Source organism: Apodemus sylvaticus, chromosome 23 (genome assembly GCF_947179515.1).
Source record: "Apodemus sylvaticus chromosome 23, mApoSyl1.1, whole genome shotgun sequence".
NCBI lineage: Eukaryota > Metazoa > Chordata > Mammalia > Rodentia > Muridae > Apodemus > Apodemus sylvaticus.
Genome location: NC_067494.1, coordinates 25791152 through 25814730, shown reverse-complemented (window position 1 = coordinate 25814730; position 23579 = coordinate 25791152). Strand labels below are relative to the sequence as shown.

Sequence of the window (23579 nt, the reverse complement as noted above, 5' to 3'; positions counted from 1 at the left end):
AGCAATTCTCTCATGTCTGCCTTCCCTCCCTCAGGAGGAACTCTGGTGTTAGGGAAGTGCAGTAGATCAGCCAGCTGCATGTGAGTTCTGGAGCCACAGTGCTTTACACACTGAGCCTCCGCAGCCCTCTTCCCATTTTTAATTGGTTATCAGTCATATCGTTTGTAGATAAATTAACCTAATTCAAATATATAGATAAAGCTAAAGGTAAACCTATAGTGTTGGCACATGCCTGGATTCTAAGCACCCAGGAAGCCAATGGAAGGGGGATAGGCAAATTGAGCAAAGCAAGAGTTAATAAATACAGAGTCAAGTAATTACTTTACTTACTACTGAATTAACCTAATGATTGAATGGACTCACTAGAGCTGTGGGCTGAGCTCTTTAAAAGGAGATTTGTAACATGGCTTTCCTCCGTGTCTCCCTGAATACTCAACCATTGGACTATAGTTGTCAAAATATAAGCAATTGTATTTTAATAAACAAAACTGTATCATCACTATCAAACTATAAAAACACATCAACTATTTGTTATCATAAGCAATTCCCATATGGAGAAGAATCTGTAGCTTGGTATTTTAGTAATAAGCCTCCTAGCACAGTTCTCTTTTTGAGCAGTGGGAAACAGCCTGCATATTTGACAATGATTGTTATATGGTAAAGAGCGCAAAGGGGAGGGGATATCTAACATGCACGTGAATGAATCATGAGCCTTCCTTAGAAGGACTTGTGGCCATTTCCTTCCTCCATTGTCTCTTCCCACTTCGGACCTGGCAAGAGCTAGGAGTGGAGTGGGGAGGGGTAGATGTCAGCTAGAATCACCACGGACCAGTCACAAAGTAATAAAGAACCATAAATCATCTGCCACTTTCTCTCCCTCCTTTTTCCTTTCTCAGGAAGATCTGTGAGAATATTGAGATACCACGACCTCCCAGTAGGACCAGGAGAACTGAACTCTGAATTCCTCACATATAAGTTGGACTAGGCCTAGTTCCCGTGGGCTATAAAAGCATACATATGTTATAGTTGGCATCTCGCTCCCATGCCAGGCTCCCTCACAGAATGAGGTCATTCCTTACCTCACACAGCATCCTCCTCCATCACGACCATGGGTGGCTTGGGTCCAGGGATGGGCACAGAGCGATGAAAACTACTGAGTCTGCTTCTGCCTGCCAGCTGTACTGGATCCCTTTGCTGGGATTTCTAATAGATCTTTCCTTCCCCAAGAGACCAGGCTGGACAAGGCTCAAGCCATCCCAATGGGCGTCAGTCTACTCTCTTAGGCAGCTGTTCATGTATCATCAAACTACCTAACACCAGTACTAAAAGTCTCTTCAAGGATCTGACGGTATAGATGTTCCTACACTCAAAGGCCAGTAGGAATACAAAGAACAGTGAGATAATTTTTTTAAGAATCTCCTCACAGTGGAAAAACAGCTCAATTCTTACCACAACAGAATGTTCCTCCTCCTCCTCCTCACCTCTACAAAAATGATAGGGAAGTGATGAAAGGGATATGAATTAGCAAGGCAGTGCATTTCCTGTCGATGGCAAAGGCTACGGGAGGGGAACTTAACCTGGTTAGCTGAAGACATCTAATTTGGACCTGATTAGACTTGACACCTTGTTTATCTTCAAAGCCTGTTATAGCTACATGTGAGTTTAGGATGGAATGTTTGCTTTCTTTCTTTAGAATTTTTTAGCTATTGTTATTTTATGTGCCTTGGTGTTTTGCCTGCATGTTTGTCTGTGTGGGGGGTGTTGGATCCCTGAAACTGGAACTACAGGCAAGTGTCAGCTGCCATGTGGGTGTCACTAACAGTTCCCAGTCCTCTGGAAGAGCAGCCAGGGCTCTCAGGCACTGAGCCATCTCTCCAGGCCCAGGATGTAATGTTTCTAATACAGGCAGGATATAGTTCTAGGACTAAGGGAAAGGGGCAGGTAAAGGAGATAGTGGAACACTTTGGAGAAAAGGAGGAAGGTTTGCTTTTCCTCACATAATATTTTCTATGTAAACAGATGGAGACACAGTTCAAAACCATGAGCTCAATATCATTTGATACCTAAAAGCAATGGATGCTAACTTTGTAATATGACCAAAAGTCTAGTAAAAATTATTTTGCCGTTGATTTCAGTGAGAGAGTCCAAATACAGTCTGTACATGGAAGCTATAGGTTCCCTTTAGTTTACTTTCAATTTGCAAGTTCCTGACCCAGAACAGCAAAGACATATGTGACACTGGGTGACAAGGGAAATCAGCAATGTTTATGTGTGCATATATAAGGGAGGGGTAAGGAGAATGGGGAGAGAAGGTGCCCGGCCTGGGGTTCCCGGCAGGAGCAATGAGGCCTGAACCTGAATGATCTCTTCCTTCAAGGGTGACTCGAACAGAAGAACTTGAAGTAAAAGGAGACAGGAAAACAAAGGATCTTCCATGGAAGGAATATGGCGCCAGCTTATCCATAGGTCTAAACTTTACCTGTTCAAGTCTTCTCTCTCCCCTCAAAAGTGTCACCTTTGATATCTGAGTCCAGATTAAAAATAAAGAATTAAAAGTTCTGCACCCCAGAGGCAGCAGTGTGGCATCCAGGTGAGAAAGAGAGCCGGAAAGCCTGTGACAGGACTTTCTGGATGGAGCACTCACTACGTCAAGAAGACTAGACTATGCCCGGGTTACATTAAGGCAGCGCCCAAACATGCAAGCATGGTGCTCCTGGGACTCTTTGTCTCACATACTTGACGCTGCCTCAGGAGACTGTCTTGCTCCTCACCCCACCAAACTCCTGTCCCCACAGGGCTGGTAACATCTCCCATCCAGTCATCTGGGCACTGTCCAGTAGCTCAGCTTTTGGGCCCAGAAGATCTAGTTTATATTCATGTAGCTTCAGTGCTCACTGGCTGCTAGCCCCAATTCGGTTTACTGCTACATCCTATCCAGACACCCCCCCCCTTAACCACACCACCCCTGCATCCATGAAATGGGAGGAGCCAGTTCTGGATCATTGAGTAAGAGGCTGAAATATGGTAGAGAACTTTCTTCAGCTTCTCTGTAATACTAGTTATAAGGACATAGTGGATTAAAGTAACTTACACATAGATGTACATGCATACACATATATACATGCATACATATACACACATACATATACATACAAACACACATACATATGTTCACATACAAACACACGTAAATACACATACATACTTATGCACACATACAAACACACAGATATACACATACATACAAACATATACACATATATAGACATATACACAGACACACACAAATACACACATACATATACATACACACATATATACATACACACACATATACATATGTAGACATAAACATACAGACACACACACACAGTCATACATACACACATACACATACAAACACTCACACAGAGTTAGCCAGTAATAAGTCTTGTCCCTTAGATTAAAAAAACAAATTATTCTGCAAAAGCTTGTTAAACTAAATGAATGTTTTTTCAGAGAACTCATCCAGTTCCTCTTGGCCTGTTTAATCTCGGCTGGGATGCGGCAAGCCCTTTCATTCTGGCTTCCTTGTTCTTTCAAAGAGCAACGTGGCCTCTGGGAGGAAGACAGGGCAGCATCAGGTCTTCCCGCATCGCTCTGCGTTGTTTTGATGAGTCTCTGACCTACCTCTCTCTCTCTTTTAATGTAATAAATATTTCTATGAATATTTCTTAAGAATCTCATGCACACACACACATGTGCTTTGAACATCTTTACTCCTCTTCCACTAACTCTTTCCGTTCTAAAAATCTCTATCCCTTCAAAGTTTTTGTTCTTTTTAAACCTTTACTTTTATTTTTTTTTGTAATCCTTATGTTTCCAACGGGTGTGGCCCACATACTCATGGGTATAGGGGCAGTCCTTTTCTTTTTTTCTTTCTTTTTTTTTTTTACAAGTGCACTGTTGGCCTTGACATGACATGTGTGTACACATGAGGACATGCCATCTAGATGTTAGTGACTGACCCCTACAGCATGGGCCGGCAGTCAATCTCAAGAATGCACAATGGCCTCCCGTGTGGTGAAGCCATGGTTTCTACCCTGTGGAATTAGACAGTCTAATTAGCATTTGAGCTGAGAGGCTCAAATTTAGAGCAGTTAGAAAGTCATCAGCTTCTCTCCTAGAAGAGTCCAAGAAATCTGAACTGCTATCTAGAGGGGCAATTGTATTGATTTTTCTACACACAGTCCCTACAAGTGGACAAGTGGACTGTTAATGGCACTCCAAATGTTTTCTTCTTTTTTATTCTCTCCTCTCCAGTTTGACATATAGAATGCCAGTTTTGGTTTGTTCTTCAATTGTTATTTTTTATTATTATTACTCTATCAACCTGGCTGCCTTGTTCTTTTTGCCTTCAATTTAGTAAATGTGCCGTTCCCAACTGTATGTGGCCTATGAGCCCCGGCTCCCTCCAGAAGCTGTTCTCTGTCCTGCCCCATCGCTCATCCCTGGCACCAGAAAGGATCCGGCCAAAAGTCTATACACGCTTGTGTCTTGAAATCAGTAAGTGAATTTAACAGAAGAAAAATCCAGAATGAGCTGGGATTTAGATTGTGTGGGAACCGGTGCCACAAACTTCTAATCAGAACTAGAGAGTTCCAGAGCTGAGGCACAGCCTGGGTGAAGAAGGGCTTGGTTAACGTGTGCAAAGCCCAGCGTTGGAGGAGCCTGGTGTGGAGCAACCAAGGGGGGGGGGGGGGTTGGTGATTGTCTATTTGACGGAACCCCTGAAAGCATTCCCCTTCATGAGGTCAACTCTTTAACCCTCCCTTCCGCAGCTGTCCCACCGCTTCAACAAAATGCTGCACGCAGCAATTTTCTAGGGGTAAAAGGCTCAATTTCTTATTTTAATCTCTTTTTTTTCCTTTTCTTTCTTTTAAAATTAATTTTCTTGAAAAAAATTAACTGTGGAATATAAACTTGAGAAAACAGTTAAAAAAAAAAAAAGCTAGACATTAAAGTGTCCTGAAACCTTTTGTGTCTGTGACAAGATTATATGTCATGAAACCATCCTGAGGTGATGATTAGATTTTATCTCTTTGAGGAGGCGGGAGGATGGAGGTTGGCGTTGATGTCAACATTGTACCAAAACAGTAAGACAACTCACTCACTTGATCAGGTAGGAAATAGAAGTCTCGCAAATGGTATGGGGACAAGTCTGTCTGACCAAGTCAGTGTCAGCCTTACAATGGGGGATGTATATTTTACCTGTCCTTCTACTGAGACTCTGAAATTAAGAATGCAAATTGGAATCAAAAAGGCAGAAAAAAAAAAAGAAAACCAGATAGATGTGAAAGAAAAAAACATTATGAACTTTCTCTTTTGGGAGTTATGGAGAGAAGAAGGGACCAGAGATCCCTGGGCTCGTTCTCCCCCTGAGTTTTCCAGTCAGTTAAGCTGGTTGTTTTGGAGCTAATGCTGCTAAGCTTTGAGCAAAGGGGGCAACAAAACCTCGAAGCAGCTGGTGTTAAAATGATCCAGTTTGGGCTTCTGAGTAAGCGATACCTACAGATCTGCTCGACAGCCAGGATTCCAGCGCCAGAACTTTGCTCCCAGCGAGGTAATGGCCTACATTTTAGCTCGCCCTCAGGAAAAGCGCCTCAATTTCACAGGTGTTCACAGTAATATGACCCGACCGAAAAGCTCTGTTTGCTGAGTTAAAATTAAGCTCTGCGGGCTCATGTTTGGCATGCAGACAAGCAAGGCAGGAAACCTCCCACACTAGAAAGGGAAGATAAGAGTTATCAAAGCCAGAAGGTTTTGGGTTTTTTTTTTTTTTTTTTTTATTATTGAAGGGCATTTCAAAGCAAATTGTAGACATATATGGCGTGGTTGTAGACCCTCTGTAAATGTATATAAACGCTCACGTTCATACATCAAAACTTGTTTCTTTCCTGAATAACAAAACCTACTAAGAACAAAGTGAAAGCAATTGAAAAAGAAAAGTACTTCCAATTCACAGAGCAGCCAAAGGATTCTTTATTACCCTCTAGACATCAAGAGCTAAGAAAGGATGCAAGAGTTTCCATTGAAGGACCTCTGATGCTGAGAACACAAACGGCTCAAATCATTCCTAACGTCAATAGTGATCAGAGAAATGCAAATCAGAAGTGCGATTTTTACCTCCCTCACTGGCGTGACAAAGGTCCTTCACTGGCTCAACTTCACTTAGGCCTTCTCCTGACCCACCAGCTGTCAATCAACTTGAACATTGTAGAAGAGGTGCCTTCTTTGGAACCCAAGAAGTAAAATTTGGGACCCACGGATTAGCCAGCTCAGAATGAGCATCCTGAAGACACCCTGATTAATTCTGATCGGGTTTTGCAAGAGAAGGAGAAGCTGAGAGCAAAGGAAGTGTCTCCAGTTGTGCAACAAAAAAAAAAAAAAAAAAAAAAAAAATGACAGATGCAGACAGGAGGAGCTATCCTAACCCAAAGCTGTGCATCAGTGGGCCACACACCCCCTTGGGTATAAAGTCACTTGGTGGTGGCAGTTTGCTGGACTGCAACCTCCAATAAAAAAAAAATGATAATGTGTTAGCAGGCCTGAGCCAGTTCAAAATTGAACATTGCTGTGTTTTTTTCTCTCGACAGAGGTCTGACGTGTTCTCATCAAACAGAGTTGAAGTGAAGAACCCTGCTAAGTCATTTAGTAGGAACTTTTCTCCATTAGCAGATGATCAACTGCATGTTGGTTTAACCAGCCTCGCTTTCGTATCCATCCTGTTTCCTACCCTTCCTGTTTCCTCCCAGTGATTTTCTAGCTACCAACGCAACCCTGCTTCTTAGTCACAAGTTCCCTTTTTCTTGCTGAGGTAGAAAGGCCCCCATAGGCTCCTATGTTTGTATGCTGAGTCTCCAGTCGGTGGACCTGTTTGGGAAGGATTAGGAGGCGTGTCCTTGTTGGGTGAGGTGCAATGAGGCAGGGTAAGGGGAGGGTGCTTTAAGTCTCCAAAATCTCCCACCATCCCTGGCACATTCTTTGCCTCCTGCTGTGGTTCAAGAGCTCTCAGTTACTGTCCCTGCTACCTCTGCTCTACCTTCATGAGCTCTAATTCTTTATAACTACGAGCCCCTAATAAGCTTTCTTCTATAAGTTACCTTGATTATGGTATCTTATCACAAAGTAGAAAAGCAACTAAGACAATTGTAGTTAGAGATAAGCCTGATGGGTTTGTTGTTGTTTGTTTGTGGTTGCCTGTTCGTTTTTTTTTGTTGTTTTTGTTTTTGGTTTTTTTGGTTTTTTTGTTTTTTTGTTTTTGTTTTTTTTTTTTTTGGTGTGGGTACAGGGGACACACATGTTTCTTTCTTTGTTTCAAAATCCCATGGGAACATTCCTAAGCAAAGCCATCCCTGTGGTCGCCCATATCTTATGGAATGTTTGCCTCAAAGGAAGCTTCAGATATTAATGATGTTCAGTCCTGACCAGAAAACAGGCTTTCTTGAACTCTGCTAAGAGCATAAATATAGAGACCTGGAGTTGTCCTGTGGACTAGGAGTCTCCTCATGAAGTTAGGACCATATATGCAAAAAGATGTTATGTCCAAGTCTCAGTGACCTCTGTTGTGATGATGGCTAATTTCAACTGAGGGGAGAGATTCCTGGGAGATTAACAAAGCACTCAGGTGGGAGCATCTGTAAGGATCTTTCCAGTGACACATTGCATACTGGACAGTACTTGTGGGGGAAGATGTTCTCTTAATAGCGGTGGCAGCATCCTACAGGGAGAGAAGGTTAGATAGAACAAGGGGAGGAGAGGAAGCCAGCTAGCACAGGTATGTTCTGCCCTCTCTGCTCCCTGGATGCTGGAAGGTGAACACCTTCACTCTGGAACATCTCTCAAGAAGAACTCTGTGTTCACCACTGCAGAGTAACATGGAGCCCGATGGCCATGGATGGAAAACGCTGAAATCCTCAAGTTGATTCTCTCATGTTCAAGTCACAGGGACATTAAAATAACTAGGAATGCAACTGTAATACTAAAAGTTTAGGGAAAGAGTAAATACTTAATAGGGACATGCTTATAGAAAGCACACAATTAGACCATCAGACTGTCTGCAACCTCCAAGAGTGAACAACATATGTATATGTATATATGTATATAAATGTATATATATCCCAAATTTTGAGGGAAAAAAGATTTCTTCATATTTTTGTGTCATGATAGCCTATCTATCTAGGAATAAGGTTGGCAGAAGCAAGAATTACACATTTTATCTAAGGCACATCTGTACTTACTACTTTGTACAAGAATGTATCTAAAGCTAAGACAAATGTAAATGAGTCGGGAGAAATGAGGGACAGCTGTTCCATTCAATTAGGAGAAGAAATGTGGCTTGTTAGAAAAGAGCATTTAAATGAGTTAGCTACTTTAACACGTTACCTTGAGTGCTTTCGATTAGTTTTCTAATTGTTGCCTATTAGTGTAAGGAGGGCCACCCTACATAATGGAGGTGGATTCGCTCCTATGCTGGTATGGAACCGGAGAGAAAAAGTCAATCTTGGCTTTTCATCAAAGAACATGGCATCTCTGCTAAGTTTCCTGTCTCATTCCGGGAAAGTAATAGTCTCAGGACCCCGTTGTGACTTTTTACCTCATTCCCTGCTCTCTACTCAGAACCCAGGCATCTGCTCTGACTCTGGCCATAGCTCCCCCCTTGGCTATACCTGGGGCTCCCTGCTCGGGGACTTTTTTCCACAGGGCCTGGCTTCATCATCTGTAATGTTGCAACCTCCTCAACTTCATCTCAGTACACTATTTCCCTCCTCGGAGCTCCCAATTTCACAATATAATATTCTTAACTGCCTCTCTTCCTTGACAATGACCAACCTCTAGCCAAACTTCTCTGAGGCTAAGGAGCGGCTGTCCCAGTGAATGCCCTCAAATCTTGAGCTGGGTCATTATAGGTAACCTCGTGCCAACTCCAATGCTTGCTGAGATGTATCTGATCAAATGAGGCCAAAGGAATGGAAGTTCACTGTGTAAACGGATCCTTGAAGTCAGCTCACTGCTGTCTGGAAGGAGGTGGTCTCTAGAGTGAGGATCCAAATCAGCCTTACTTCCATACGGCTCCATTTGGACAAAGACAAGGCTATGATCCCTGTGATATTCCTAGAGTAATGTGGAGGCTTTATAAGATGCCTTGAGAGCTACTCTAAATGGAAATAGGATCTAAATGGTGCCATGGTAACAGGTACCCAACAGGCTAGGGTGGAGTTTTTAGGAAGGACATTTTATCCTTCAGGAAGAGGAATTATTGACCTCCGTGCCCAGATCTCCTTCTGGGTTATTTCTAATCCCTAAGGCATAAAATGTTATCCTTATGATCTATGATCCAAAGGGTGGTTCCATTCTACAAAAGGTGACATCTATCACCCTTCCTAGTCTTACCCTGTTGTTCTATAGGATACCTCCATTTCTATTTGTATTCTCAAACCTTCAACTGGTCCCACTGCGTGAAACAAATACCCACCATGCCATAAACAAATGTGTCCTTAACAGTTTTCTTATCCTACTCCTTTTCTTCTCTCTGACCTTAACAGATGTGGTGGTTTGAATATACGTGGTCCACAGAGAATGCTACTCTGTGACGGCAGAGAAGGCAGGTGTGGCCTTGTTGGAGGAAGTGTATCACTGTGGGAGTGGGCTTTGGGGGTCTCTCCTATGCTCAGGCTTCACCCATTGTGGAAGAGAGCTTCCTCCTAGCTGCCTGGGGATGCTAGTCTTCTCCTGGTTGACATTGGATCAAGATGTGGAACTCTCAGTTCCTCCAGCAGAAGGTGTGGCCCAGATTAAAGCTCTGTACTATCACACCTAGACCTAAACTGTTCTCTACTTGGAAATTGCTCTGTCCCAGGCTGGCCTTGAACTCAGAAATCTTCTTGTCTCTGTTCCTTGGGATTAAAGGAGTGTACCACCATGCCTGGGTCTAAGCTTTTTATTATAGATCTTAATCAAGTTGAAAACCTAGAATGGTCATCACGACAGATATCTTGCTTTCCGCAGTGACGTCTTTGCCTCCCGGAAGCCAGGAATTCCTTGCTTTCCCAGTCCTTGGACATGACATAGTAAAGGTTTTTTCATGTGCCTTCAGTTCTCCCACCTCCCTTCAAGAACTGTCCTCTATATAACCTACATGGAAACATCATCTCCTGTGTCCCACATCCCAGCATACGTTGAGACAAGAGAGCTGGGTTAGCTGGCTCTGGTGCTTTTAGAACTAAAATCCAGTGAGTCTCACTGCTAGTTTGAAGACAAGTCAATTTAGGAGCTTGGATAATAACGTGTGTATACAAAGGCAGAGAAATGAAGGATGGATGAATGTCCAGATGAATGGATAATTCAGATAGTGTTATAGAACAAATGTCTGTATCCCCTTCAATGCAAATGTTGGGACTCTTATCCCTAATGTAATGGCATCGGGAGGTGAGGTGTCTGAGAGAGAACTGGGATTAGAGGAAGTAAGGAGTGTGGTAACGAATGGGAACACCCATGAAGGAAATCTTATTTACTCTACCATGTGACAACAAGATAAGAAGCTAGGCATCTGTGAATCAAGAAGCATCCCCTTACACAATGGCATTTGCAAAGCCTTATGTTATAGTGATATTGTCTCCATTTTGAGGTGGTGTCCATGAGCTGTTTCTATGATGGGTGACAGATATGTACTCAGATACACATGAGCAAAAAGTGTGCACTTTGAAGTCAGGAAGTTGTGAATTTGGGTCCAGTACTTCCCTGTCACCCAAGGGACTTGGGCATCCTGAATTCAGTTTCTGTTTGTTTGTTTTCTTGCTCACTTGCTTGCTTGTTTGCTTGCTTGTTTTGAAACAGAGTTTTTCTGTGTAGCCCTGACTGTCCTAAAACTCACTCTGTAGACCAAGCTGGCCATGAACTCACAGGGTGTCTCTGCCTCTGTCTCTGTCTCTGCCTCTGCCTCTGCCTCTGCCTCTGCCTCTGCCTCTGCCTCTGCCTCTGCCTCTGCCTCTGCCTCTGCCTCTGCTTCTGCCTCTGCCTCTGCCTCCTAGAGGCTGAAATTAAAGGCGTGGGCCACTGCTGCCCAGCTACTGATCCAATTTTTAAACACTAGGTTCCTCATATTGACAGGAGTTGCTGTGAAAGTGAAGGCTGATGGTGTGTGCAGCTGGCTCTGGACTGCATCAGCCAGTCTATTGTCTTCTGGCCCTCCTTCACCACACTCTTGGGTTTGGTACTGGTAGAGCATTCCCATGAGGTGGCAGAATCCCCAGGTCTGGGATTTCATCTCCACTGGCCTCAGGTCGGACAGAGAGTCATTACTTCCTCTGCACAAACTGTCTCCCATGGCTGTGACTCAGTGAGCCTTGAGCAATAGGCCCCTTCCCTAGAAGCTCTAGGGAGTTCATGAGCAGCTCTTGAAAAAAGCCATGCAAACATCTACTTGATTATATTTTCAGTTTAGAATATTTGGAAAACAAGTTTTTACCTGTTCCTATGTAGATATGATAAACACTTTGGGTTACTTGTAGGCAGATAGCTTGATATCAAAAGTACTGATGAAACAAGTCACACCCAGTCTCCTGGGATAATGATCTTGGACTTCCGGGCCTTCAAATCTGTGAGAAGTCAATCTGTGTTGCTTTAATAGTCTATGACATTTTTATTATAGCAGTTCATATGCACTAGATAGATAGATAGATAGATAGATAGATGATGGATGGATGGATAGATAGGTAGATAGATAGATAGATAGATAGATAGATAGATCATCAATCTCCGGAAATACAAGGCAATAGGGAAAGAGAGTATCCCCCATTTCAACCCCTTATTTTAGTCCTTGAACTAACCCCCACCCCTGAATTGGAACTGCTCTCCCACTGAGTATCTGGGGGCCTAGCTGTCCAAACAACTCCTATTACCATGAAACTGCCCTGCAAGGGCATAGGAAGGTATTCTCACCACATGGCCATGAGCCTTGCCCTTTTTTGCAATGCCTCAACTCTCCCTTGATGGTAATCATCTGGAACTTGCAAAGTGAGCTCTAAAGGGCTACACTGAATTATAGCCTCTGCAAGGGAACAAAAGCAGCCATCTCAGGGCTGGGGCGATAGTTCAGTTGGTATTTGTAACTGTGTCTAACTTACAAACATAGAATCTGAGTTCTATATTCATAACTCACATTAAAAAAAAGCTGGATGTCTTAATTAGCATTTTATTGCTGTGAAGAAACACCATAACCACAGACACTCTTAGAAAGGAAAACATTTATTTGGGGCTGACTTTCAGTTCAGAGGTTTAGTCCATTATCATCATGGTGAGAAGCATGGCGGCGTAGAGCAGATATGGTGCTGGAGAGAATACTGAGAGTTCTGCATCCAGACTGGCAGACAGCAGGAAGTGAATTGACCCATTGGGCCTGGTTTAAACTCCCAAAACCTCAAAGCCCATCCTTTCATGTTGTACTTCCTCCAACAAGGCCACACCCACTCCAACGAAGCCACGCCTCCTAATAGTGCCACTTCCAATGCATCTATGAGGACTATTTTTATTCAAATCACCACAATGGGCATGGTGGCATGCTGTTGTAATCCAGAATTTCTACTCCTCTACACCTGTACACACACACACACACACTCAATATTTATATTTATAGAAATTTAAAAACAATATTTAAAAATAATAAGATAGATGACACTGGAAAAACAATGCTCAAGACTGGACTCTAGCATTCACATGTGCATACACATATGTGTACATGTACCTGCATGTGTACATACACATATGTGTACATGTATCTGCATACAAACATACATTATAAAACATAGACACACAAACACACACATATACATACACACATATGCACACACACACACACACACACACACACACATACGCACACACAAAAGTGAGAGGCCACAATCATAAATTTTCTTAAGCAAAGCACCATGCTGGGAAGTCTGTTGTGACCAGTAACATTGTAACTGGAATAAGCACGCACTCCTCTGATATACCAACTGTGAAAGGAAGAATTCACTTAGTAAATCTAGATGAATTCTCTGTCATTATCACCATGTCTTTTTGTCAGCCAAGGCTTCTGGAGTAGAAATTCTGGATTACAACAGCATGCCACCATGCCCATTGTGGTGGTTTGAATAAAAATAGCTCCCATAGATGCATTGGAAGTGGCACTATTAGGAGGCGTGGTTTCGCTAGAGTAGGTGTGGCCTAGTTGGAGGAAGTACAACATGAAAGGGTGGGTTTAGAATCCATGATAGCTGGTAGGTTGAGAAAGAAGAGCTTAATTATTGATGTTTAGGCCACTTCAAGGGAAGTTACATACTTAAAGAACACACACCAACAATTCAGGTAGGTAATACTACACGTGAGCACTGAAGAAAGTCAGAGACATTCCCTTGGCTCACAATCATAAACTACAAATCACGTGTGTGTGTGTGTGTGTGTGTGAGACAGACAGACAGACAGACAGACAGACATATACTTCAGATATAAGAGCTGCTGATCCAAAGCAAAGTCCTACTTGTGCCTTTGGCATTCTTGAACCACAGTCCAGAGACCAAAAAGGACACACTGATCTCAAAAACAAGACAGAGTCACTGAGATGACCTTTCTCACAAGATGCAATTTTCATATGTCTTAAGAGTCTTCCTGTTAGGAGACATATGTTATTTTTCATCCATTTCCCCCCCCAAGACTTCACAGAGGCATGAAAAACTTGCAAGGTAAGGTTCACGAATGTCAAGGGTGAGCTAGGTGGTCACAAAGTAAGTTAAGCTACTTTACCAAGGCAAGTCAATACACCTACTGCTTTGTGCAGATCTCAGCTCCTGTGATCAAAGGCGATGACTCACACCCTGAAGCTGCCTCCCTGTTTTGTGCTGTTTTCTTCTCGCCCGAGTTTCACTGCATCTGAAAGTACACTTGAACTTTGAGATGCACTGTGGTCCTTACATACAAGTTGTGCTCATAACTCCAAGCCTGGGTGGCTTTGCATTTGCATTGGTGAATCTAATTAGTGATTCCTGAAGGGGACTGGCTTAAAGTGTTGCTAAAACTTGACCTGTTAGATGTGCCTTCGAGTGGACAGCCAGTTGGCTAAGGACTTAAAAGATGGTTTGGGTTTTTTTTTGGCAAAAGAACTTCTGATTGGGGTGTGTGTCTGTGTGTGTGTGTGTGTGTGTGTGTGTGAGAGAGAGAGAGAGAGAGAGAGAGAGAGAGAGAGAGAAAGAGAGCATGCATTGATGTGCATGTATGTATTCATGTGTAGGTGGGTATATAGTGTGTGTGTATGTGAAGGGGAACATTCATGTGTGTGTATGTATTCATGCATGTATGTGTGTATTCATGTGTGTGTATTCATGTGTGTGTATGTGAGGGGAGCATTGATGTATGAGTATGTATTCAAGGGTGCATGTGTGTATTCATGTGTGTGTGTGAGAAAGAGAGAGTATTCATGTGTGTGTATGTATTCATGGGTGCATGTGTGTATTCATGTGTGTGTGTGTGAGAGAGAGAATATTCATGTGTGTGTATGTATTCATGTATGCATGTGTGTATTCATGAGTGTATTCATGTGTGGGTGTATGTGTGAGCCAGAGCATTCTTATGTGTGCATGTATTCATGTGTGCACGTGTGTATTCATGTGTGTGTGTGTGTTTTCATATGTGTCAACATGAACATACATGTGCTAGGGTGCACATGTCGTGATCAGAGAGCAGTCTCAGGTGCTGATGCACTCCTGCTGCTGTGTTTGTGAGAGTTTTGTTGAATTCCACAGCATATGCCAGGCTAGCTGGGCCTGCACACTGGTGGGCATTCTCCTGTTTCCACCTCTCGTCTCGCAGTAGGACACAAGATTACACAGGTTCTCCCTATGTGTCCAGCTTTTACACTGGTTCAGGGGATTTAAACTTGGATCTTCACACTTGCAGGGCTCGCTGAGCCATGACCTTAGTCCAGAAGAGTTGTTCATCCTGACGCTCTAGCTCACAATGGTGTAATTGAGTGTTAAAATATGATGTGGCTTTCTCCTTTTGGGGGTGGGGGGTGGGGACAGGTTCCCCAAGCTCTTTCTATGAGGGAAAGGCAGATACTCTAGAACACATGAGACCTAGGGTGTGCACTTGGAAGTCAGAAAGATGTGGATCTGGGTCCAGGTTTTCCCTGACACCCAAGTGATGTCCTCCTCCACCTTTTAAAAAACCGGGTTCCCTATCTGAAAAGGGGCTGCCGTGAAAGAGAAGGCTGAGGGTGTGTGCAGCCGGCTCAGGACTGCTTCAGCCACAGCCTGCTGCCTTCTGGTCCTCCCTCACCACACTCCTGGGTCTGGTGCCGGCAGAGCATTCCCATGAGGCTGAAGAGTTCCGGGGTCTGGGATTTCATCTCCACCGGCCTCCGAGAGTCATTACTTCCTCTGCACAAACTGTCTCCTGTGGCTGTGGCTCAGTGAGCCTTAAGCAATAGCCCCTTCCCTGGAAGATCGTGAGCAGCGCTTGAAAAAAGCAAATGAACTCCTCTGCTCGGTTCTTCTCACTTTAGAACATCTGGGAATCAAAACTCTCTCTCTCTCTCTCTCTCTCTCTCTCTCTCTCTCTCTGTGTGTGTGTGTGTGTGTGTGTGTATGTGTGTGTGTGTGTGTGTAGGTGTGTGTAAGAGAGAGAGAAAGAGACACAGAGAGACATACAGAGAGATGTTTAATGTTAAAAGATCTGACCTCGTTAAGTCATTCATAAGTTCCTTAAATATCAAGTATGTACCAGGTCCTAACCTAGGCACCAACAATGTAAAACTAAGGAAAGCTGACTTCTGCCTGTGATGGTCTCACCATGTATAAAAGGCAAGAGACTCACGCTAATGTACCTTAAACAGCCTTTCAATAGAAGTATGCCAAATGACACACTTTACCCAGAGCCCTAAAGTTCGAGATCATCGCTTTTCTCACCTCTCACCCCCACAATCATTCACTAAGCACGGTGCTACGCTTACTAATCATTTCCAGGTCAGCTCTAAGGAAGTCAAGCCCAGGGAGGGAAGGAACATGACCAGAGATAGTCGAGACGATAACCACGATCTTACATGTCTGTCTCCTGTGCCTGTGTTCTTCCACTGTCGTCGGGGCTTCTGTTTGAACACGTAGAAACACGTTCAGAATGCATTTCCATCAGACTCACAAATACCATTAGCCACGTGCTCCTGTGACCAGCCAGACACTGCCACCTCAGAGTCTGCCCTCAGCCTCCCTCAGCCTCCTTCTCTCACTTCTTTGCATCAAGCAAAGCCAACAGCCTCTAGTGATCGCTGGTCACGCCAGTTGTTCCGGGCTTTAATGTGCTGATTCTTTTTCCAAACCCTCCGTTTCTCCACGTGTCTATTTCCACGCACAGTTCTGCAGACTCTGGGAGATCCTTCCTGGGGACCTCTCCCAGGCTATTTTCACAGTGGCCTTGGAACCTGATCATAGCTTTGTACTTTCCTATTGTGTCGTGTCTAGCTTACTCTCTGCCCTCTGTGCCCCCCACACACACTTGATCATGGGTGCATTAGGGATATCTCTGCTGCCTCTGTCTTTGGCCCATTAGCTTTGACCTAATTGAATAAATACATTAAACATCAAGGTATGTGCCCATGCCTAAAGCACCTCTTGCAGCACAAACAGCCCAGAATAAATGCCCAGGTTCACATCACTCTCTGGACCACAATAGAGGAGTGGTGAGCTAGACTCTACCTGTAGCAGGTACCTCATTTATAAATGACTATCACCACCAGGTAATATACTGCCCATACTACATGATACATGGCTTTGATCCTTGGAGAAATGCTGTCTCTGGCTCTCATGCCTTTTCGGAAGAGCTTTTAGCCTTGCATCCAAGATTGTAGAATCATATTCTCTCGCTCCCATCTGCCCTGTGTCTGGAATCGCGCCTGGCACACAGTGACATCAATAAATACTATGTGAATAAAAGAACGAATGAATGGATGGACAACATTCATGTGAGTTCTGGCTAAGTGGGCGCACTGCTGCTGTGGGTCCAGGAACCTCAGCTGAAACCAGCTGAAACCGGTTTGGGATTGGGTGGGCTCACAAAGGGAGCCAATCCACAGGCTTCCCTCTCACCTATTATATTCACAGCCTGCTGTAAGAGGATGCTTCACACAGTAGGTTCTTTCTTAAGAATTTGAACAAAGAATCCTTCCCCCAGGCAGCCACAGAGCTCACAAAAGCAAGGGTCTGGGTGTCCCAGGGGTGGGTCTTGTGTCCTTGCTGGGTGTTACAACTGACTGAGGGAACTCGTGTGAGGGTGGGAAAGGCCTCAAACTAGAGAGGAAGAAAGCCTGCCGCCAGCGGGGAGTCAAGCAGAAGCTGTGGGCCCGCTGAGGTCATGCCAGCCTTAAGAAAGTGACAGAGAAAGAGGAACCAGTTGCCTAAATTCTTGACAACTTACTGTTTGGGGCCCAGATCAGGTGCATCCTGACTGAGGAGAGACCTCTTCATTCACAGATGAAGCAGGTTTTAAAAACATGCCAAGATGGAAGGCACACCTTCTCTCTGGGCAAGAGTTTTCTGACCTAGCTCTAAAGATAAAGGCATTTTCCTTTCCTTCTGGTGCAGGGGATGGGATCAGCACACATGTCTACACCAGGTTCCCAGACTGACAGGAGCAGAACCTGAGCTGGTTTAGAATGTTCTAGTACCTGTTACACCTGGCCTCCTTTTACACTATCCAGATTGGCCTATGTCTGATGACAGCCAGGTAGCCTTGCTGTTGTATGACCAGGAAAAGACAGAAAGTAAGCTTCAGACCAGATGGCCACTGCTTGGCGAAAACTAACAGACACAAACCCCTCCACTCTGAATTAGCCAAATGTAAAGCTAGCAGATGCCCATGGTCGCCAGCCAAGGGCATCGCCAGCCTAGGGCGCATTGTCCTGCATTGGGCAAGATGGAATCACAGATCCAAACCCAGTGTTTGTCCCTCCCGCAGCTGAACCCACACTTGCTGGATGCTAACAACAGGACTAGAACCTGGACAGCATCCTGGCAGACTCTGCTTACTGAAGAGTCCTGGGAGAGAAGCACAGGAGAAGCGGCCCACTCCAGTAAATCTCTGAGTGAAGAAGACCAGCGAGACGGGCGGAAACGTTTAGAGAAACCCTGAGTGTACACGATGAGAGTGAAATTTTAAGATTCCCCCTTTGACAATTGTTTTTATTTACAAGAACATTAGATTTTACAAGTCCAGAGCTTTGGTTAACTTCAAAGACCTGTGAGTTAAAAACAAAACAGAACAAAACTAATCAGACAAAAACTCAGTCTGAGCTCTCACAATTCAAAGGCAACCCTGGTTTGACTTTCAAAGTCTATTGACTCAAAAAGTATTTGCCCATTTTGTATGGATTTTAAATTAAGAAGCGATGGTTTTTGCTGACAAGCTGCATGTATTGTGTGTGTGTGTGTGTGTGTGTGTGTGTAAAAATTAGTTCCCGAATCCAAAAGTAAATAAAAGCCCTTAAACTCTTGAGATATTTTCATTTAGAAAAGTTGGTGAAAACCCAGGACTAATGCAGGAAGCAGCGGCTCTTTGGATATCTCCATACACCGCTGGTCCTGAGAAGGCCTTTAAGAATGATTGGCACTGACGGCTCAGAATGCAGCAGCTAACAATTAGGGGGAGGGGGCTGAATTTCAAGGATGGACAGGAAGCCAGGGCAGAAGGTGGCATGATGGTTGAAGACACCAGAGTGCGGTCCTTTGTCTTGGAGTGGTTATTGTCTGATATCCCAAGAAGGAGATCCTTCTTCCCGTTTCTTCTCCCCTCCTCTATGGCTTTGCCAAAGATGGTTTCCCTTCTTGCTTGATGCTCATCCATCACCAAGGGAATTAACTCATTATCTGAAGTGATCCCACAGGAAGAACTCATTGACAACTAGCAGAATCAAGACTGGAGGCAGGGAAAGCTGCTTGGGTGTGGCAGGGTGTGGCTGAGGGAGAGAAGGGGACAGGAACATGTGCTTCAAGCTAGCCCTTAGGGAAACCCAACTCTGGTTACAGTGTTCCAATATCGCACAGCCAAAGGAATGACAAGTTTCCAGTCTGGCTAAGCCTTACCGTTACCTGATGCCCAGGCTGTACCTGAAGCCAATCAAGAGCAGAATCCCTGAGATGGACCCATCCAGAATCTGTTTGCTTCTTGTTCTCAGTTTCCCCAAGTGATCCTATGTAGAGCTAAGATTGAAACTTGGTGTCTGAAATAAAGACTTCTTAGACTATAAACTTGAAAAGAGAGAGAGAGACAGAGACAGAGAGAGGCAGAGACAGAGACAAAGAGAGACAGAGAGAAACAAAGAGAGGCAGAGAGACAGAGACAGAGAGACAGAGAGATAGAGACAGAGAGAGACAGACACACACAGAGAGAGAATGAGAGAGAGAGAGAGAGAGAGAGAGAGAGAGAGAGAGAGAGAGAGAGAGAGCTAGCCTGGGTAATCTTTCAGTCTTTCAGCATGCAGATTTAGATCAAGTAGGTGTGTCTGGTAGGGAGGGAGGGAGATTAGAAGCCTATGCTGCTGATCCAGAGACTGATTCTGGAAGTCATAGGACCCAGATACTGCTTCTGAGCGTGCCCAGAGTTTCTGTTAACGGCCAGGAAGTTGGGTCTGCTTCAGCATCAGGCCAAGGACTGTTGTCATAAAGAGATTAAGCGTTGTATTGTGCTCCTAAGATAACTTGGGCATGCCAGCCTGCTCAGAGCCTCTGGCTGTCGTGGGAAATGAATTAGGGAGAGTTCATTTGTTGCCCTCCTGATTCAAAGAAAGGTGAGTTCATGCTTATATCCAGCCTGCTCTTAGAGACCCAAAGCTTGGTTCTGAAATTGAGATACAGGAAGTTCACTGGCAGAAGTTCACTGTCCTACCTGAGCACCAACATTCTGTGGTGCAGGGACAAGTGACTGGAAAGCTGCCACTTCCCATTATCCATTGTATGACACAGGATTCCTTGAAGAGCGACAGCCGCCCCTGTCACTGTCGGATGGTGCATAGGCATACATACACACTTAAAGAGTTCTCACTGCTATTGTTAGCATGCAACTTTAATTCCTAGCCTTAAAAATCAAAACCCGAGACAGTTATACTTGCTCATCTATTGTCACCAGCTAAACTAGCACTCACTTCGGTCATCACAATGGTTAATCCTTTAATCTTTTTAAAAAGTCAACCAAGATCACCTACAGTTCTGATTCTGATTGCCCCCAAAGCAGAAGGCAAATGCTGTTCCAAACTCAACACTTTACACAAAGTAACTCTTTCCAAACTCAACACTCTACACAAAGTAACTCTTAGCGGACATCTCACCACTTGAACTTAGCGAATCCGACTTGCCTTTATCCGAGGTGATCTCCAGAATCAGATCAGAAACACTGCTGATGCTTCCTGAACACATTGGGTAGCAAAGACCAAATCGTAACCTAACAGAGTTAGGTGGCTGGAGACAAGGAGCACCGAAATGTGCTCTTTTCAAGCCAGGACTTGGCTTTGGTTGAACGAGGTTGCTTTCAAGATCATGGAAGGGATTGGAGAGGACACTTAGTGACTAAACGGACCGGACACCAAGCCTGAGGATTTGGGTTGGATCAACAAGGCTCCTGACTTTGCCACACATTCTGAGGTGTGCCTGCACGTGCGAATACACAAATAAATAAACGGGGAAAATCATCAAGGAAGACATGACACCAGACTCCAGAGCGTGGGAAAAGACGCAGCAGGGGACTGTGGGGTGGGGTGGGGTGTACAGTTCGCATCAGCAAGTGTTTTCCTGAAACTGGCCATTCTCATGTCCTCTGTCCTTGTCCAGTTCCCATGCAGCCGTCACAGGTTGGAAATTATAAAAACCGCCCTTGAAAACTGTTGGACTAAAGGCAAAAGTTCCCCAGTTCTCCGGATATTTTAAATAATGACAGCAGTCTGCCTAATGTCTCCATTTGTTAAGCCATGCCAGCTTTCCACATTGACCACCGAGATAGGAGAGACAAAGTTAAGAGATTAGCCCTTCATCAGGCACCGCAGCTTGGGTAGCACCCGGCCCCAGTAAAGTTCCCAGTTTTTGCTTATGCTTAGAGGACACAGGGCAGAGGCTTCTCTCTGCAGTAGATACTGGCCCCAGGCTTTCCAGAGAACAGGACAGCAGACACACATGCAGCCATGCCAAACTCTCATTAACACCTCTATGGGTTTTCACAGTCACGGAAACCGGAATCCCCTGTCCTGTTACCAGCAACCCCCACCAAGAAATCTCTATTTCCGAAGTAGGGGTGAGTAGGGTTGCTTTCCAAGCTCTGTGCTAACCCCTGAAATGAGGGGACCACACCCTTCCGAGGGACCAGAGTCCCGTCAAAGACTCATTAGCCCAAGAACCAAAGTCAACACCAGTGCCCGTACCGCCTGGCACCGCACAACCGAGCGGGAGTCCAGGGGAATCCGCGGAAATCGCGCCGTGCTGTACCCGCGCAGAAGGCAGGCGCACCCACTCGGGCGCACCCACCGGTCGCCTGCCGCTCTGCCGAGGGACACCAAGCCTCTGCAGCCCAGCAGGAGGCGGCGATGTGGGCACCACAGCTTTCGCCCTTGCTCTCCGTCCCCCAGCCCCCACGGCTGCCCCCGAACGTCCAGGGAAGATCGCCACACCGCGACCCTCACCTGCCCCGGGCTAGCCCTCCCCGGGCTACTCCGGACCATCCAGAGCCACCCTTACCTGAACCGGAGATGTGGACTCTGAGCGGGCGGCCCCGGCTCGAGGCTGACGACAGGTCGCTTTGGGAGCGGCCACGGGGACTCGGGTCCCCGGGAAGCCAGCGCAGGGCAGGCACCGGTGGCCCGGGAGCCTCGGGTTCGGGGTCCAGAGCCTCTGCCTCTGCCGCCACCATCTCCTGGCTGGCTGGCTGGTCCGGGGACATCTCAGGGCTCCTGCCGGCTTCCGCCATCCGCTCTAGGCTCCAGGAGGGAGCGAGCTCAGGCAGGGTGGAGCCGGCGCAAAGGGCTGCGCTGTCCGCCGCGGCCCCGCGTGGAGCCCCCGGCCGGCTGGCAGGGCGGGGAGGCGGCCGCAAGCAGCGGGGCGCCGCGCGGGAGGAGGAAGAGCACAGAAAAGTTTGCACAGGAAGGAGCCGCCTACAGCCGGCTCTCGCTCCCGCCGGCGACAGCCACCGGCCTCCGAGCCTGCCACCCTCGGTGCCCTAGAACCTGCACAGGCTGCTCCGGGCCCCAGGCGCGGCCCCTCTATTGTAAGACAGGAGTCTGTCGCCTCTGGCCCAGAGCGGCTCCCCCAAAGGGTTTCAGAGAAGTGGAGTTTTAGCTGCAGAGCTAAGATGCAAGGTCAGAGTCAAGAGTCTCGTTTGCACTTGGTCAGGGAGGGGTGGGGACACGCGTGCACACACCTGGAGGTCTTGTAATAGGACAAGGACCCAATGACTGTCATATGTCGTTTACAGGTGCAAAACACTGGAGCCAAAGGGTTTGCAGGAGGATTCCTGGCAGATCTGGAGTCGCTTGTGATGTCTGCTCCTTTGATCCTCCTCTTGTCCTTGTCAAAGCTCATCTGTGTCTCTCAGAGCCCCACATTCTTGGGCTTCAGTCTGTGCTGGGTCAGACTCAAAGGTCGTGGTGTTTTTTTTTTTTTAAATCAGTCTTTAAAGGGCTGAATTAGTGTCACAAATGTGATGTTGGACTAGCTTCTTTCCAAAGGAAGAGCAGCGTGGATGGCTGGCAAAAGGCGGGCGTTGATTTTACTAATTGAAATCTCAGCTTTATCAGTTACACAATTAGGTCCTCAAGTAGTGGCTAGCCCAGAAGTGAAAAGCTGTAAGCTGTAAACTAAGTAGCTGACCATCTCTGCAAGTTTCTGATAGTCGAGGCACGTTGCTGAGTTTCACAAAGGCACCATAGACAGCAGCAGGAAGAGGAGACAGAGATGGAGAGGGAGGACCCAGTGAGCCATCACAAGGCCACGCCCCCTTCCCCCGATAGGCACACAGCCACACATACCTCAGGTTCGATTTGTATGAGATATTTCATGTAACAAGAAAATAAGCCCAAACGTAAGGTAAGAGAGAACCTAGAAGCAAGAGAGGAAAGAAAGCTAGACAAACACAGAGACTCAGAAAAGCCCTAGCAATTAGGTCACGGTGTTCACAGTGCAAGCTGTAAAAGGCTCTTTTCTTACAGCGACTCTGTGTGCGTGGGGGTGGGGTGCAGTGGGGTGGACATTTTCACAGTCAGCAGAAATCATCTGGACTTGCTTTAACCATTTCCTGCTACCAAAGTTTGCGAATCGGTACTACCCCAGAACCAGACGGCTAGGCAGGTAAAGGAGTTTGCTATGGCGAGCTTGAAGATCCCGGTTCCATTCCTATGACCTACAAACCGGAAGAAGAGAACTGACTCCCCCAAGTTGTCCTGCACATGCATATATCATTCTCTCTCTCTCTCTCTCTCTCTCTCTCACACACACACACACACACACACACACACACACACACACACACACGCTAAATTA

The 23579-nt window shown here is 45.6% G+C and overlaps 1 protein-coding gene across 5 annotated transcripts in view; it reads right to left on the bottom strand.

The window, feature by feature from the left end:
- The window catches only part of Phactr2 (phosphatase and actin regulator 2), a 255526-nt gene extending 233344 nt beyond the window's left edge, over window positions 1-22182 (bottom strand). For 2 of the 5 annotated variants that reach the window (XM_052169354.1, XM_052169357.1), the window contains exon 1: window positions 21783-22170. In XM_052169354.1, the coding sequence (XP_052025314.1) occupies window positions 21783-22011 (229 nt within the window). In that variant the 5' untranslated portion in view covers window positions 22012-22170. Of the gene's footprint in view, window positions 1-21782 lie in introns of all 5 variants that reach the window. The other 3 variants (XM_052169358.1, XM_052169355.1, XM_052169352.1) reach the window with 3 other exon arrangements.
- Window positions 22183-23579: the final 1397 nt, after the last annotated feature.